At 45.5% G+C, this 17,042-nt stretch overlaps 1 protein-coding gene across 1 annotated transcript in view; it reads right to left on the bottom strand.

Annotated features, from left to right (window-relative positions):
* Window positions 1-834: 834 nt before the first annotated feature.
* Window positions 835-17,042, bottom strand: part of LOC137277427 (organic cation transporter protein-like) — a 29,639-nt gene continuing 13,431 nt past the window's right edge. The window contains exons 7-10 of the mRNA XM_067809148.1: window positions 3,440-3,525; window positions 3,195-3,315; window positions 2,804-2,876; window positions 835-1,017 (exon numbers count right to left, since the gene is read on the bottom strand). Of these exons, the coding sequence (XP_067665249.1) occupies window positions 835-1,017; window positions 2,804-2,876; window positions 3,195-3,315; window positions 3,440-3,525 (463 nt within the window). The remainder of the gene's footprint in view (window positions 1,018-2,803; window positions 2,877-3,194; window positions 3,316-3,439; window positions 3,526-17,042) is intronic.

Below are 17,042 nucleotides of genomic sequence, written 5' to 3'. Positions count from 1 at the left end.
GACACTGCATTGTTGCACTGTTCCACCTGTATTTTCAGCAAAGACAGTTTATGCTGGGTTGGGTTTTTTTCAATTGCTCATGCCAGCACGAAATTCACGTACTCACGAGGGCATTGTTACTCGACCACATAATGTGTTTTGGGCGAAGGCTTTCTCAAAACATTGCACTCAATGGCAGTATCTGTAATTAGGAAAAAGTGATAGGTCTCCTCCACGGAAATTTAATAGTCTTTCATATAGACGTAAATGCACTACAAAAAGATTTTCCACAGAATGATAGAATGTGAATGTTAGCTATCACCCTGCTTCACATCGTCTTCCTCTGCTTCATTTCCTTTGGGTGAATCTCATTACTTTCAACTAGTGAAGATTCGAGTTAAAAATGGTCTTCAGCATTCCATGTTTAGCGTAAGAGGCGACTAACAGGATCGGGTGGTCTGGTTCACTGACTTGGTTGATACATGTTATCCCAGTTGTTAGATCGATGCTTATGTCGGGTCCAGACTCGATAATTTACCCGCCGCCGCCATACGTAATAGCGGAGTGAGTTAAACAATAAAATAACCACGCCTCTCTTTACCTTCCTTTTGCCGTTAGGATTTCAGAAGGACTATGTCTTAAGTAAACTGTGTGCCAAATTCCAAGAGTTACGGAATATTTTTGGTGATGAAATCAGAAACGGTCGATACTCCAGCGTAACCAAGACTGGAGTGATCCGATAAACTAATGCCGAACAAAATAGAATAAAAGACAAAAGTTTTAATTCTGGGATTATTGCATAGCGATGAAAACATACAACAGAAACAGTTTTATCAGAACAATCCGGTGTGAAGGTCAACTGTCATCCTGCTTCTCATCTTGCTTTGGTTTCCGTTTTCTTGAGTACATCTCATTGATTTCCTCTATTGTTGTAGGGAGTTCCCGTCCCTTCGTCTCAGGAAGGAATCGTATAAGGAACGTGGCGATAAGGCAGAGTGTCCCAAACAGAGCCCCTGGCCCCCATATCACCTTCGCAGCCTGTTGGAAAAAACAGTCTATTGTCTGAAAAGCTGCTTGTGTCTGTCTTGCTGTGGGAAAGAAAGCAAGTGTATCTGTTGGCAGAAACGAATCTGGGTGGAACACTCTGTACGACATGTGTCTATATCAGTGTTTGCAATGCTTTAATTTGCCAGGTGGTCACCAGGGCCTGATGCCGCCTGCTGGCTTTAAGATCTAGAGGCCTTGAATGAAATATGCAGGCCCATGTAATTAACAACAGAATACTGTCCGGCGATTATTTCGAACGCTGATCACGTCGAGTACAGTTACTAGGCACCACGTGGGTATGTCAGAATGTCCTGTACTCTCACTATACAACACGTGTCTGTGACAGAATGTCGAGTACAGTTACTGGGCATCACGTGCTTATGTCAGAATGTCGAGTACACCCGCTATGCAACATGTGTGTATGCCAGAATGTCGAGTACAGTTACTAGGCAACGTGTGTGAATGTCAGAATGTCGGGTACAGTTACTGGCCAACACGTGTGTATGTCAGTAGGTAGAGTACTGTTACAGGGCAACACGTGTTTATGTCAGAATGTCGAGTACAGTTACTAGGCAACACGTGTTTATGTCAAAATGTCGAGTACAGTTACTGGACAACAAGTGTGTATATCAGAATGTCGAGTACAGTTACGAGGCAACGAGTACACTCACCATAGAACATGTTTATATCAGAATGTCCAGTAAGGTTACTGGGGAACCCGTGTGTGTGTGTCAAAATGTCGAGGATTATTACTGGCCAAACCCGTGTCTGTGTCACAATGTCAAGTACACTCACTATATGCAACACGTGTCTGTGTCAGAATGTCGAGTACTGTTACTGGGCAACACGTGTGTATATCAGAATGTCGAGTACAGTTACGAGGCAGCGTGTGTGTATGTCAGAATGTCGAGTACAGTTACTGGGAAACACATGTGTGTGTCAGAATGTCGAGCACAGTTACTGGCCAACACGTGTGTATGTCAGAATGCCGAGTACAGTTACTAGGCAGCGTGTGTGTATGTCAGAATGTCAAGTACTGCTACTGGGCAACACGTGTGTATGTCAGAATGTCGAGTACTGTTACTGAGAACCATGTCCTGGGAATGTCGAGTACAGTTACGAGGCAGCGTGTGTGTATGTCAGAATGTCGAGTACAGTTACTAGGCAACACGTGTTTCTGTTAGAATGTCGAGTACAGTTACTGGACAATAAGTGTGTATATCAGAATGTCGAGTACAGTTACGAGGCAACGTGTGTGTATGTCAGAATGTCGAGTACAGTTACTGGGAAACACATGTGTGTGTCAGAATGTCGAGCACAGTTACTGGCCAACACGTGTGTATGTCAGAATGTCGAGTACACTCACTATACAACGCGTGTCTGTGACAGAAAGTCGAGTACAGTTACTGGGCATCACGTGTTTATGTTAGAATGTCGAGTACCGTTACCGGGCAACACGTGTGTATGCTAGCACGTCGAGTACATTTAGTGGCCAACACGTGTGTATGTCAGAATGTCGAGCACAGTTACTGGCCAACACGTGTGTATGTCAGAATGTCGAGTACTGTTCCTGGGAACCATGTGTACGGATATTGCATGTCATCAAGTGTTATATTTCAACTCCCTCGGCTGTGCTTGGCCGCGATAACGTATTTATGTACAGTGAACATTCAGACTACACTTCGTGATGGATGGTGGAATGGGAAGGTTAGGTGGACAGGAATGGCTGGGAGTGGGAGTGATATGATAAATATCCAAAATGGATGGATGGCCTCACCAGTCGATCTGAGTACGGGGCTGTCATCCCACCTACTCGCGACATCGCCGACCCCATTCCTAAACCTGCCGTCCTGAAACCAACATAACAAACATTTCAACAAGATACACAGCTATACGTGCGGCTGAGATCATTATACATTTGTTCCAGTTAAAATTAATTTGAAAACATGCCGCATACGTGACGCCATGATTTTTTCTACATGACTTCTGATGAAAACAAAGAATGAACGAGCATGCATCATAGTCAGCCGCGTGAGTGCGTTCGTTACATGTATGTAACAAGTAAGCATTTCTATTGCCTTGAAGGTGTGTACTGTTTGCTGGGAAGATCTGAAAACGTAATTTCTGCCTATGCAACGTGTGCTCCACCAGTAATGCAGTCACTGTACCTGAGGTTTGTGGGGAACAGTTCGGGGCTGTAGATGAAGAGTGCGTTGAAGGATCCAGTAATGGCGAACTTCCCAAACATGTTGAGTGCAGTGGCTGCTGAACCGCCAGCGTGTGTGTCACCTGAGATACAAGCACAAGTGTATGGTCTTTCTCAAGAGTTGATCTAAATGTGTGTTCGACCAATAATCGACATCGAATATTACAGGCGTCAGCTAACTGGAGACGATAATCACAGATGGTTTACCTGCAGTAGTGAGGATGATGACAGAGAGTATGAGAGAGGTACCCGCCATGAAATGGTAGATCATCGCCACCTGACGCCGCCCAAACCTAAAGGTGAGGAATGATGTTACTATTCATGCAAGGCTGCACAAAGGGCACCTCAACATTGTGGTCCTGTAAAGACCTACTCCACCTTTGCTTTACAATGGTTTAGATAGTACTAAATTGTCCCAAGACATCTACAAGGTGAATCTAATAATGGGCGTGTTTGGTGAATAGTGTCAAGCAGTACAGTACACTTACTAGCAGTTACATTGTGCTGTGCGGACATGAGAATACGCATGTGATGTGCCGAGAGGATGTATTTTACACCTGCATCATGCCTACAGGGTGGAAATAGTGATACATTTGCGCCATGCCTACAAGGTAGGACCAGAAACACGCCTGTTATATCTACAGGGTGGGATTAGCCATACATGTGTGCTACAAGGTAGGGCCAATAACACGCATGTTATATCTACAGGGTGGGATTAGTCATACATGTGCGACATGCCTACAAGGTAGGGCCAATAACACGCCTGTTATATCTACAAGGTGGGATTAGTGATACATGTGTGTGCAAGGTAGGGCCAATAACACGCCTGTTATATCTACAGGGTGGGATTAGTCATACATGTGTGCTACAAGGAAGGACCAATAACACGAATGTTATATCTACAGGGTGGGATCAGTGATACACGTGCACCATGCCTACAAGGTAGGGCCAATAACACGCCTGTTATATCTACAGGGTGGGATTAGTCATACATGTGTGCTAAAAGGTAGGGCCAATAACACGCCTGTTATATCTACAGGGTGGGATTAGTCATACATGTGTGCTACAAGATAGGGCCAATAACACGCCTGTTATATCTACAGGGTGGGATTAGTGATACATGTGCGACATGCCTACAAGGTAGGGCCAATAACACGCCTGTTATATCTACAAGGTGGGATTAGTCATACATGTGTCCTACAACGTAGAACCAATAACACGCCTGTTATATCTACAGGGTGGGATTAGTCATACATGTGTGCTACAAGGTAGGGCCAATAACACGCCTGTTATATCTACAGGGTGGGATTAGTCATACATGTGTGCTACAAGGTAGGGCCAATAACACGCCTGTTATATCTACAGGGTGGGATTAGTAATACATAGGTGCTACAAGGTAGGGCCAATAACAAGCCTGTTATATCTACAGGGTGGGATGAGTCAAACATGTGTGCTACAAGGTAGGGCCAATAACACGCCTGTTATATCTACAGGGTGGGATTAGTCATACATGTGTGCTACAAGGTAGGGCCAATAACACGCCTGTTATATCTACAGGGTGGGACTAGTAATACATGTGCGACATGCCTACAAGGTAGGGCCAATAACACGCCTGTTATATCTACAGGGTGGGATTAGTGATACATGTGCGGCATGACTACAAGGTAGGACCAATAACACGCCTGTTATATCTACAGGGTGGGATTAGTAATACATGGGCGACATGCCTACAAGGTGGGATGAATAACATGCCTGTTATGTATACAGGGTGGGATTAGTGATACATTTGCGCAATGCCTATAAGGTGGGACCAATAACACGCCTGTTATATCTACAAGGTGGGATTAGTGATACATGTGCGACATGCCTACAAGGTAGGATCAACAACACGCCTGTTGTGTCTGCAGGGTGGGAATAGTAATACATTTGCGCAATGCCTATAAGGTGGGACCAATAACACGCCTGTTATATCTACAGGGTGGCATTAGTCATACATGTGCGCCATGCCTACAACGTAGGACCAATAACACGCCTGTTATATCAACAGGGTGGGATTAGTCATACATGTGCGACATGCCTACAACGTAGGACCAATAACACGCCTGTTATATCTACAGAGTGGGATTAGTATTACATGTGCGACATGCCTACAAGGTAGGACCAATAACACGCCTGTTATATCTACAGGGTGGGATTAGTAATACATGTGTGCCATGCCTACAACGCAGGGCCAATAGCACGCCTGTTATATTTACAGGGTGGGATTAGTGATACATCAGCGCCATGCCTACAAGGTAGGACCAATAACTCGCCTGTTATATCTACAGGATGGGATTAGTAATACATGTACGCCATGCCTACAACGTAGGGCCAATAACACGCCTGTTACATCTACAAGGTGGGATTAGTAATACCTGTGCGACATGCCTACAAGGTAGGGCCAATAACACGCCTGTTATATCTACAGGGTGGGATTAGTGATACATGTGAGCCATGCCTACAAGGAAGGGGCAATAACACGCCTGTTATATCTGCAGGGTGGGATTAGTAATATATGTGCGACATGCCTACAAGGTAGGGCCAAAAACACGCGTGTTTTATCTACAGGGTGGGACTAGTAATACATGGGCGACATGCCTACAAGGTAGGACGAATAACATGCCTGTTATGTATACAGGGTGGGATTAGTGATGCATTTGCGCAATGCCTTTAAGGTGGGACCAATAACACGCCTGTTATATCTACAAGGTGGGATTAGTGATACATGTGCGACATGCCTACAAGATAGGATCAACAACACGCCTGTTGTGTCTCCAGGGTGGGATTAGTGGTACATTTGCGCAATGCCTATAAGGTGGGACCAATAACACGCCTGTTATATCTACAGGGTGGGAATAGTCATACATGTGCGTCATGCCTACAACGTAGGACCAACAACACGCCTGTTATATCTACAGGGTGGGATTAGTCATACATGTGCGCCATCCCTACAACGTAGGACCAATAACACGCCTGTTATATCTACAGGGTGGGATTAGTAATACATGTGCGCCATGCCTACAACTTAGGGCCAATAACACGCCTCATATATCTACAAGGTGGGATTAGTAATACATGTGCGCCATGCCTAAAAGGTAGGGCCAGTAACACGCCTGTTTTATCTACAGGGTGGGACTAGTAATACATGTGCGACATGCCTACAAGGTAGGGCCAATAACACGCCTGTTATATCTACAGGGTGGGATTAGTGATACATGTGCGACATGCCTACAAGGTATGGCCAAAAACACGCCTGTTATATCTACAGGGTGGGATTAGTGATACATGTGCGACATGACTACAAGGTAGGACCAACAACACGCCTGTTATATCTACAGGGTGGGATTAGAAATACATGGACGACATGCCTACAAGGTAAGACGAATAACATGCCTGTTATGTATACAGGGTAGGACTAATGATACATTTGCGCAATGCCTATAAGGTGGGACCAATAACACGCATGTTATATCTACAAGGTGGGATTAGTGATACATGTGCGACATGCCTACAAGATAGGATCAACAACACGCCTGTTGTCTCTCCAGGGTGGGATTAGTGGTACATTTGCGCAATGCCTATAAGGTGGGACCAATAACACGCCTGTTATATCTACAGGGTGGGAATAGTCATACATGTGCGCCATGCCTACAACGTAGGACCAACAACACGCCTGTTATATCTACAGGGTGGGATTAGTCATACATGTGCGCCATGCCTACAACGTAGGACCAATAACACGCCTGTTATATCTACAGGGTGGGATTCGTAATACATCTGCGCCATGCCTACAACTTAGTGCCAATGACACGCCTCTTATATCTACAAGCTGGTATTAGTAATACATGTGCGCCATGCCTACAAGGTAGGGCCAATAACACGCCTGTTCTATCTACAGGGTGGGACTAGTAATACATGTGCGACATGCCTACAAGGTAGGGCCAATAACACGCCTGTTATATCTACAGGGTGGGATTAGTGATACATGTGCGACATGACTACAAGGTAGGACCAATAACACGCCTGTTATATCTACAGGGTGGGATTAGTAATACATGGGCGACATGCCTACAAGGTAGGACGAATAACATGCCTGTTATGTATACAGGGTGGGATTAGTGATACATTTGCGCAATGCCTATAAGGTGGGACCAATAACACGCCTGATATATCTACAAGGTGGGATTAGTGATACATGTGCGACATGCCTACAAGGTAGGATCAACAACACGCCTGTTGTGTCTGCAGGGTGGGAATAGTGATACATTTGCGCAATGCCTATAAGGTGGGACCAATAACACGCCTGTTATATCTACAGGGTGGGATTAGTCATACATGTGCACCATGCCTACAACGTAGGACCAATAACACGCCTGTTATATCTACAGGGTGGGATTAGTCATACATGTGCGACATGCCTACAACGTACGACCAATAACACGCCTGTTATATATACAGGGTGGGATTAGTCATACATGTGCGCCATGCCTACAAGGTAGGACCAATAACACACCTGTTACATCTACAGGGTGGGATTAGTAATACATGTGTGCCATGCCTACAACGTAGGGCCAATAGCACGTCTGTTATATCTACAGGGTGGGATTAGTGATACATGAGCGCCATGCCTACAAGGTAGGATCAACAACACGCCTGTTGTGTCTGCAGGGTGGGATTAGTCATAGATGTGCGCCCTCTTTACAAGGTAGAACCAATAACACGCCTGTTATATCTACAGGGTGGGATTAGTAATACATGTGTGCCATGCCTACAACGTAGGGCCAATAGCACGCCTGTTATATCTACAGGGTGGGATTAGTGAAACATGAGCGCCATGCCTACAACGTAGGACCAATAACTCGTGTGTTATATCTGCAGGGTGGGATTAGTAATACATGTGCGCCATGCCTACAACGTAGGTCCAATAACACGCCTGTTATATCTGCAAGGTGGGATTAGTGATACATGTGCGCCATGCCTACAAGGTAGGACCAATAACACGCCTGTTATATCTACAGGGTGGGATTAGTAATAGATGGGCGACATGCCTACAAGGTAGGACGAATAACATGCCTGTTATGTATACAGGGTGGGATTAGTGATACATTTGCGCAATGCCTTTAAGGTGGGACCAATAACACGCCTGTTATATCTACAAGGTGGGATTAGTGATACATGTGCGACATGCCTACAAGGTAGGATCAACAACACGCCTGTTGTGTCTGCAGGGTGGGAATAGTGATACATTTGCGCAATGCCTATAAGGTGGGACCAATAACACGCCTGTTATATCTACAGGGTGGGATTAGTCATACATGTGCGCCATGCCTACAACGTAGGACCAATAACACGCCTGTTATATCTACAGGGTGGGATTAGTCATACATGTGCGCCATGCCTACAAGGTAGGACCAATAACACGCCTGTTATATCTACAGGGTGGGATTAGTAATAGATGGGCGACATGCCTACAAGGTAGGATCAACAACACGCCTGTTGTGTCTGCAGGGTGGGATTAGTGATACATTTGCGCAATGCCTATAAGGTGGGACCAATAACACGCCTGTTATATCTACAGGGTGGGATTAGTCATACATGTGCGCCATGCCTACAACGTAGGACCAATAACACGCCTGTTATATCTACAGGGTGGGATTAGTAATACATGTGCGACATGCCTACAACGTACGACCAATAACACGCCTGTTATATCTACAGGGTGGGATTAGTAATACATGTGCGCCATGTCTACAAGGTAGGGCCAATAACACGCCTGTTTTATCTACAGGGTGGGATTAGTAATACATGTGCGACATGCCTACAAGGTAGGGCCAATAACACGCCTGTTATATCTACAGGGTGGGATTAGTGATACATGTGCGACATGACTACAAGGTAGGACCAATAACACGCCTGTTATATCTACAGGGTGGGATTAGTAATACATGTGCGACATGCCTACAAGTTAGGACGAATAACATGCCTGTTATGTATACAGGGTGGGATTAGTGATACATTTGCGCAATGCCTATAAGGTGGGACCAATAACACGCCTGTTATATCTACAAGGTGGGACTAGTGATACATGAGCGACATGCCTACAAGGTAGGATCAACAACACGCGTGTTGTGTCTGCAGGGTGGGAATAGTGATACATTTGCGCAATGCCTATAAGGTGGGACCAATAACACGCCTGTTATATCTACAGGGTGGGATTAGTCATACATGTGCACCATGCCTACAACGTAGGACCAATAACACGCCTGTTATATCTACAGGGTGGGATTAGTCATACATGTGCGACATGCCTACAACGTACGACCAATAACACGCCTGTTATATATACAGGGTGGGATTAGTCATACATGTGCGCCATGCCTACAAGGTAGGACCAATAACACACCTGTTACATCTACAGGGTGGGATTAGTAATACATGTGTGCCATGCCTACAACGTAGGGCCAATAGCACGCCTGTTGTGTCTGCAGGGTGGGATTAGTCATAGATGTGCGCCCTCTTTACAAGGTAGGACCAATAACACGCCTGTTATATCTACAGGGTGGGATTAGTAATACATGTGTGCCATGCCTACAACGTAGGGCCAATAGCACGCCTGTTATATCTACAGGGTGGGATTAGTGATACATGAGCGCCATGCCTACAACGTAGGACCAATAACTCGTGTGTTATATCTGCAGGGTGGGATTAGTAATACATGTGCGCCATGCCTACAACGTAGGTCCAATAACACGCCTGTTATATCTGCAAGGTGGGATTAGTGATACATGTGCGCCATGCCTACAAGGTAGGACCAATAACACGCCTGTTATATCTACAGGGTGGGATTAGTAATAGATGGGCGACATGCCTACAAGGTAGGACGAATAACATGCCTGTTATGTATACAGGGTGGGATTAGTGATACATTTGCGCAATGCCTTTAAGGTGGGACCAATAACACGCCTGTTATATCTACAGGGTGGGATTAGTCATACATGTGCGCCATGCCTACAAGGTAGGACCAATAACACGCCTGTTATATCTACAGGGTGGGATTAGTAATAGATGGGCGACATGCCTACAAGGTAGGATCAACAACACGCCTGTTGTGTCTGCAGGGTGGGAATAGTGATACATTTGCGCAATGCCTATAAGGTGGGACCAATAACACGCCTGTTATATCTACAGGGTGGGATTAGTCATACATGTGCGCCATGCCTACAACGTAGGACCAACAACACGCCTGTTATATCTACAGGGTGGGATTAGTAATACATGTGCGACATGCCTACAACGTACGACCAATAACACGCCTGTTATATCTACAGGGTGGGATTAGTAATACATGTGCGCCATGTCTACAAGGTAGGGCCAATAACACGCCTGTTTTATCTACAGGGTGGGATTAGTAATACATGTGCGACATGCCTACAAGGTAGGGCCAATAACACGCCTGTTATATCTACAGGGTGGGATTAATGATACATGTGCGACATGACTACAAGGTAGGAGCAATAACACGCCTGTTATATCTACAGGGTGGGATTAGTAATACATGTGCGACATGCCTACAAGTTAGGACGAATAACATGCCTGTTATGTATACAGGGTGGGATTAGTGATACATTTGCGCAATGCCTATAAGGTGGGACCAATAACACGCCTGTTATATCTACAAGGTGGGATTAGTAATACATGAGCGACATGCCTACAAGGTAGGATCAACAACACGCCTGTTGTGTCTGCAGGGTGGGAATAGTGATACATTTGCGAAATGCCTATGAGGTGGGACCAATAACACGCCTGTTATATCTACAGGGTGGGGTTAGTCATACATGTGCGCCATGCCTACAACGTAGGACCAATAACACGCCTGTTATATCTACAGGGTGGGATCAGTCATACATGTGCGACATGCCTACAACGTAGGACCAATAACGCGCCTGTTATATCTACAGGGTGGGATTAGTCATAGATGTGCGCCCTCTTTACAAGGTAGGACCAATAACACGCCTGTTATATCTACAGGGTGGGATTAGTAATACATGTGTGCCATGCCTACAACGTAGGGCCAATAGCACGCCTGTTATATCTACAGGGTGGGATTATTGATACATGAGCGCCATGCCTACAACGTAGGACCAATAACTCGTGTGTTATATCTGCAGGGTGGGATTAGTAATACATGTGCGCCATGCCTACAACGTAGGTCCAATAACACGCCTGTTATATCTGCAAGGTGGGATTAGTGATACATGTGCGCCATGCCTACAAGGTAGGACCAATAGCACGCCTGTTATGTCTACAGGGTGGGATTAGTAATAGATGGGCGACATGCCTACAAGGTAGGACGAATAACATGCCTGTTATGTATACAGGGTGGGATTAGTGATACATTTGCGCAATGCCTTTAAGGTGGGACCAATAACACGCTTGTTATATCTACAAGGTGGGATTAGTAATACATGAGCGACATGCCTACAAGGTAGGATCAACAACACGCCTGTTGTGTCTGCAGGGTGGGAATAGTGATACATGTGCGCCATGCCTACAACGTAGGACCAATAACACGCCTGTTATATCTACAGGGTGGGATCAGTCATACATGTGCGACATGCCTACAACGTAGGACCAATAACGCGCCTGTTATATCTACAGGGTGGGATTAGTCATACATGTGCGCCCTCTTTACAAGGTAGGACCAATAACACGCCTGTTATATCTACAGGGTGGGATTAGTAATACATGTGTGCCATGCCTACAACGTAGGGCCAATAGCACGCCTGTTATATCTACAGGGTGGGATTATTGATACATGAGCGCCATGCCTACAACGTAGGACCAATAACTCGTGTGTTATATCTGCAGGGTGGGATTAGTAATACATGTGCGCCATGCCTACAACGTAGGTCCAATAACACGCCTGTTATATCTGCAAGGTGGGATTAGTGATACATGTGCGCCATGCCTACAAGGTAGGACCAATAGCACGCCTGTTATATCTACAGGGTGGGATTAGTAATAGATGGGCGACATGCCTACAAGGTAGGACGAATAACATGCCTGTTATGTATACAGGGTGGGATTAGTGATACATTTGCGCAATGCCTTTAAGGTGGGACCAATAACACGCCTGTTATATCTACAAGGTGGGATTAGTGATACATGTGCGACATGCCTACAAGGTAGGATCAACAACACGCCTGTTGTGTCTGCAGGGTGGGAATAGTGATACATTTGCGCAATGCCTATAAGGTGGGACCAATAACACGCCTGTTATATCTACAGGGTGGGATTAGACATACATGTGCGCCATGCCTACAACGTAGGACCAATAACACGCCTGTTATATCTACAGGGTGGGATTAGTAATACATGTGCGACATGCCTACAACGTACGAACAATAACACGCCTGTTATATCTACAGGGTGGGATTAGTCATACATGTGCGCCATGCCTACAAGGTAGGACCAATAACACGCCTGTTATATCTACAGGGTGGGATTAGTAATACATGTGTGCCATGCCTACAACGTAGGGCCAATAGCACGTCTGTTATATCTACAGGGTGGGATTAGTGATACATGTGTGCTGCAAGGTAGGGCCAATAACACACCTGTTATATCTACAGGGTGGGATTAGTAATACATGTGCGCCATGTCTACAAGGTAGGGCCAATAACACGCCTGTTATATCTACAGGGTGGGATTAGTCATACATGTGCGCCATGCCTACAACGTAGGACCAATAACACGCCTGTTATATCTACAGGGTGGGATCAGTCATACATGTGCGACATGCCTACAAGGTAGGACCAATAACGCGCCTGTTGTATCTACAGGGTGGGATTAGTCATACATGTGCGCCCTCTTTACAAGGTAGGACCAATAACACGCCTGTTATATCTACAGGGTGGGAATAGTCATACATGTGTGCCATGCCTACAACGTAGGGCCAATAGCACGCCTGTTATATCTACAGGGTGGGATTAGTGATACATGAGCGCCATGCCTACAACGTAGGACCAATAACTCGTGTGTTATATCTGCAGGGTGGGATTAGTAATACATGTGCGCCATGCCTACAACGTAGGTCCAATAACACGCCTGTTATATCTACAAGGTGGGATTAGTGATACATGTGCGCCATGCCTACAAGGCAGGGCCAGTAACACGCCTGTTATATCTACCGGGTGGGATTAGTAACACATGTGCGACATGCCTACAAGGTAGGGCCAATAACATTCCTGTTACATCTACAAGGTGGGATTAGTAATACATGGGCGACATGCCTACAAGTTAGGACGAATAACACGACTGTAATATATGCAGGGTGGGATTAGTGATACATGTGTGCTGCAAGGTAGGGCCAATAACACACCTGTTATATCTGCAGGGTGGGATTAGTGATACATTTGCGCAATACCTATAACGTGGGAAAAATAACACACCTGTTATATCTACAAGGTGGGATTAGTAATGCATGTGCGCCATGCCTACAAGGTAGAGCCAATAACACGCCTGTTGTATCTACATTATGGGACTAGTACTACATGTGCGCCATGCCTACAACGTAGGGCCAATAACACACCTGTTATATCTACAGGGTGGGATTAGTAATACATGTACGACATGCCTACAAGGTAGGACCAATAACATGCCTGTTTTGTATACAGGGTAGGATTAGTGATACATTTGCGCAATGCCTATAAGGTGGGACCAATAACACGCCTGTTATATCTACAGTGTGGGAATAGTCATACATGTGCGCCCTTTTTACAAGGTAGGACCAACAACACGCCTGTTATATCTACAGGGTGGGATTAGTCATACATGTGCGCCATGCCTACAACGTAGGACCAATAACACGCCTGTTATATCTACAGGGTGGGATTAGTAATACATGTGCGCCATGCCTACAACTTAGGGCCAATAACACGCCTCTTATATCTACAAGGTGGGATTAGTAATACATGTGCGCCATGCCTACAAGGTAGGGCCAATAACACGCCTGTTTTATCTACAGGGTGGGACTAGTAATACATGTGCGACATGCCTACAAGGTAGGGCCAATAACACGCCTGTTATATCTACAAGGTGGGATTAGTGACACATGTGCGACATGACTACAAGGTATGGCCAAAAACACACCTGTTGTATCTACAGGGTGGGATTAGTGATACATGTGCGACATGACTACAAGGTAGGACCAACAACACGCCTGTTATATCTACAGGGTGGGATTAGTAATACATGGACGACATGCCTACAAGGTAGGACGAATAACATGCCTGTTATGTATACAGGGTGGGATTAGTGATACATTTGCGCAATGCCTATAAGGTGGGACCAATAACACGCCTGTTATATCTACAAGGTGGGATTAGTGATACATGTGCGACATGCCTACAAGATAGGATCAACAACACGCCTGTTGTGTCTCCAGGGTGGGATTAGTGGTACATTTGCGCAAGGCCTATAAGGTGGGACCAATAACACGCCTGTTATATCTACAGGGTGGGATTAGTCATATATGTGCGCCATGCCTACAACGTAGGACCAATAACACGCCTGTTATATCTACAGGGTGGGATTAGTAATACATCTGCGCCATGCCTACAGCTTAGGGCCAATAACACGCCTCTTACATCTACAAGGTGGGATTAGTAATACATGTGCGCCATGCCTACAAGGTAGGGCCAATAACACGCCTGTTTTATCTACAGGGTGGGACTAGTAATACATGTGCGACATGCCTACAAGGTAGGGCCAATAACACGCCTGTTATATCTACAGGGTGGGATTAGTGATACATGGGCGACATGACTACAAGGTAGACCCAATAACACGCCTGTTATATCTACAGGGTGGGATTAGTAATACATGTGCGACATGCCTACAAGGTAGGACGAATAACATGCCTGTTATGTATACAAGGTGGGAATAGTGATACATTTGCGCAATGCCTATAGGGTGGGACCAATAACACGCCTGTTATATCTACAAGGTGGGATTAGTGATACATGAGCGACATGCCTACAAGGTAGGATCAACAACACGCCTGTTGTGTCTGCAGGGTGGGAACAGTGATACATTTGCGCAATGCTTATAAGGTGGGACCAATAACACGCGTGTTATATCTACAGGGTGGGATTAGTGATACATGTGCGCCATGCCTACAACGTAGGACCAATAGCACGCCTGTTATATCTACAGGGTGGGATTAGTCATACATGTGCGACATGCCTACAACGTAGGACCAATAACACGCCTGTTATATCTACAGGGTGGGATTAGTCATACATGTGCGCCCTTTTTACAAGGTAGGACCAATAACACGCCTGTTATATCTACAGGGTGGGATTAGTAATACATGTGTGCCATGCCTACAACGTAGGGCCAATAGCACGCCTGTTATATCTACAGGGTGGGATTAGTGATACATGAGCGCCATGCCCACAACGTAGGACCAATAACTCGCCTGTTATATCTACAGGGTGGGATTAGTCATACATGTGCGCCATGCCTACAAGGTAGGACCAATAACACGCCTGTTATATCTACAGGGTGGGATTAGTAATACATGTGTGCCATGCCTACAACGTAGGGCCAATAGCACGCCTATTGTATCTACAGGGTGGGATTAGTGATACATGAGCGCCATGCCTACAAGGTAGGACCAATAACTCGCCTGTTATATCTACAGGGTGGGATTAGTAATACATGTGCGCCATGCCTACAACGTAGGTCCAATAACACGCCTGTTATATCTGCAAGGTGGGATTAGTGATACATGTGCGCCATGCCTACAAGGTAGGGCCAGTAACACGCCTGTTGTATCTACAGGGTGGGATTAGTAATACATGTGCGACATGCCTACAAGGTAGGGCCAATAACATTCCTGTTATATCTACAGGGTGGGATTAGTAAAACATGGGCGATATGCCTACAACGTAGGACCAATAACACGACTGTAATATATGCAGGATGGGATTAGTGATACATGTGTGCTGCAATTTAGGGCCAATAACACACCTGTTATATCTACAAGGTGGGATTAGTAATACATGTGCGCCATGCCTACAAGGTAGGGCAAATAACACGAATGTTTTATCTACACGGTGGGAATAGTAATACATGTGCGACATGCCTACAAGGTAGGGCCAATAACACGCCTGTTATATCTACAGGGTGGGATTAGTGATACATGTGCGACATGACTACAAGGTAGGACCAATAACACGCCTGTTATATCTACAGGGTGGGACTAGGAATACATGGGCGACATGCCTACAAGGTAGGACGAATAACATGCCTGTTATGTATACAGGGTGGGATTAGTGATACATTTGCGCAATGCCTATAAGGTAGGACCAATGACACGCCTGTTATATCTACAAGGTGGGATTAGTGATACATGAGCGACATGCCTACAAGGTAGGATCAACAACACGCCTGTTGTGTCTGCAGGGTGGGAATAGTGATACATTTGCGCAATGCCTATGAGGTGGGACCAATAACACGCCTGTTATATCTACAGGGTGGGATTAGTCATACATGTGCGCCATGCCTACAACGTAGGACCAATAACACGCCTGTTATATCAACAGGGTGGGATCAGTCATACATGTGCGACATGCCTACAACGTAGGACCAATAACACGCCTGTTATATCTACAGGGTGGGATTAGTCATACATGTGCGCCCTTTTTACAAGGTAGGACCAATAACACGCCTGTTATATCTAGAGGGTGGGATTAGTAATACATGT

Source organism: Haliotis asinina, chromosome 3 (assembly GCF_037392515.1).
Source record: "Haliotis asinina isolate JCU_RB_2024 chromosome 3, JCU_Hal_asi_v2, whole genome shotgun sequence".
Taxonomy (NCBI): Eukaryota; Metazoa; Mollusca; class Gastropoda; order Lepetellida; family Haliotidae; genus Haliotis; species Haliotis asinina.
The sequence above is the reverse complement of the archived record's forward strand: the minus strand, read 5'-3'. Positions and strand labels throughout refer to the sequence as shown.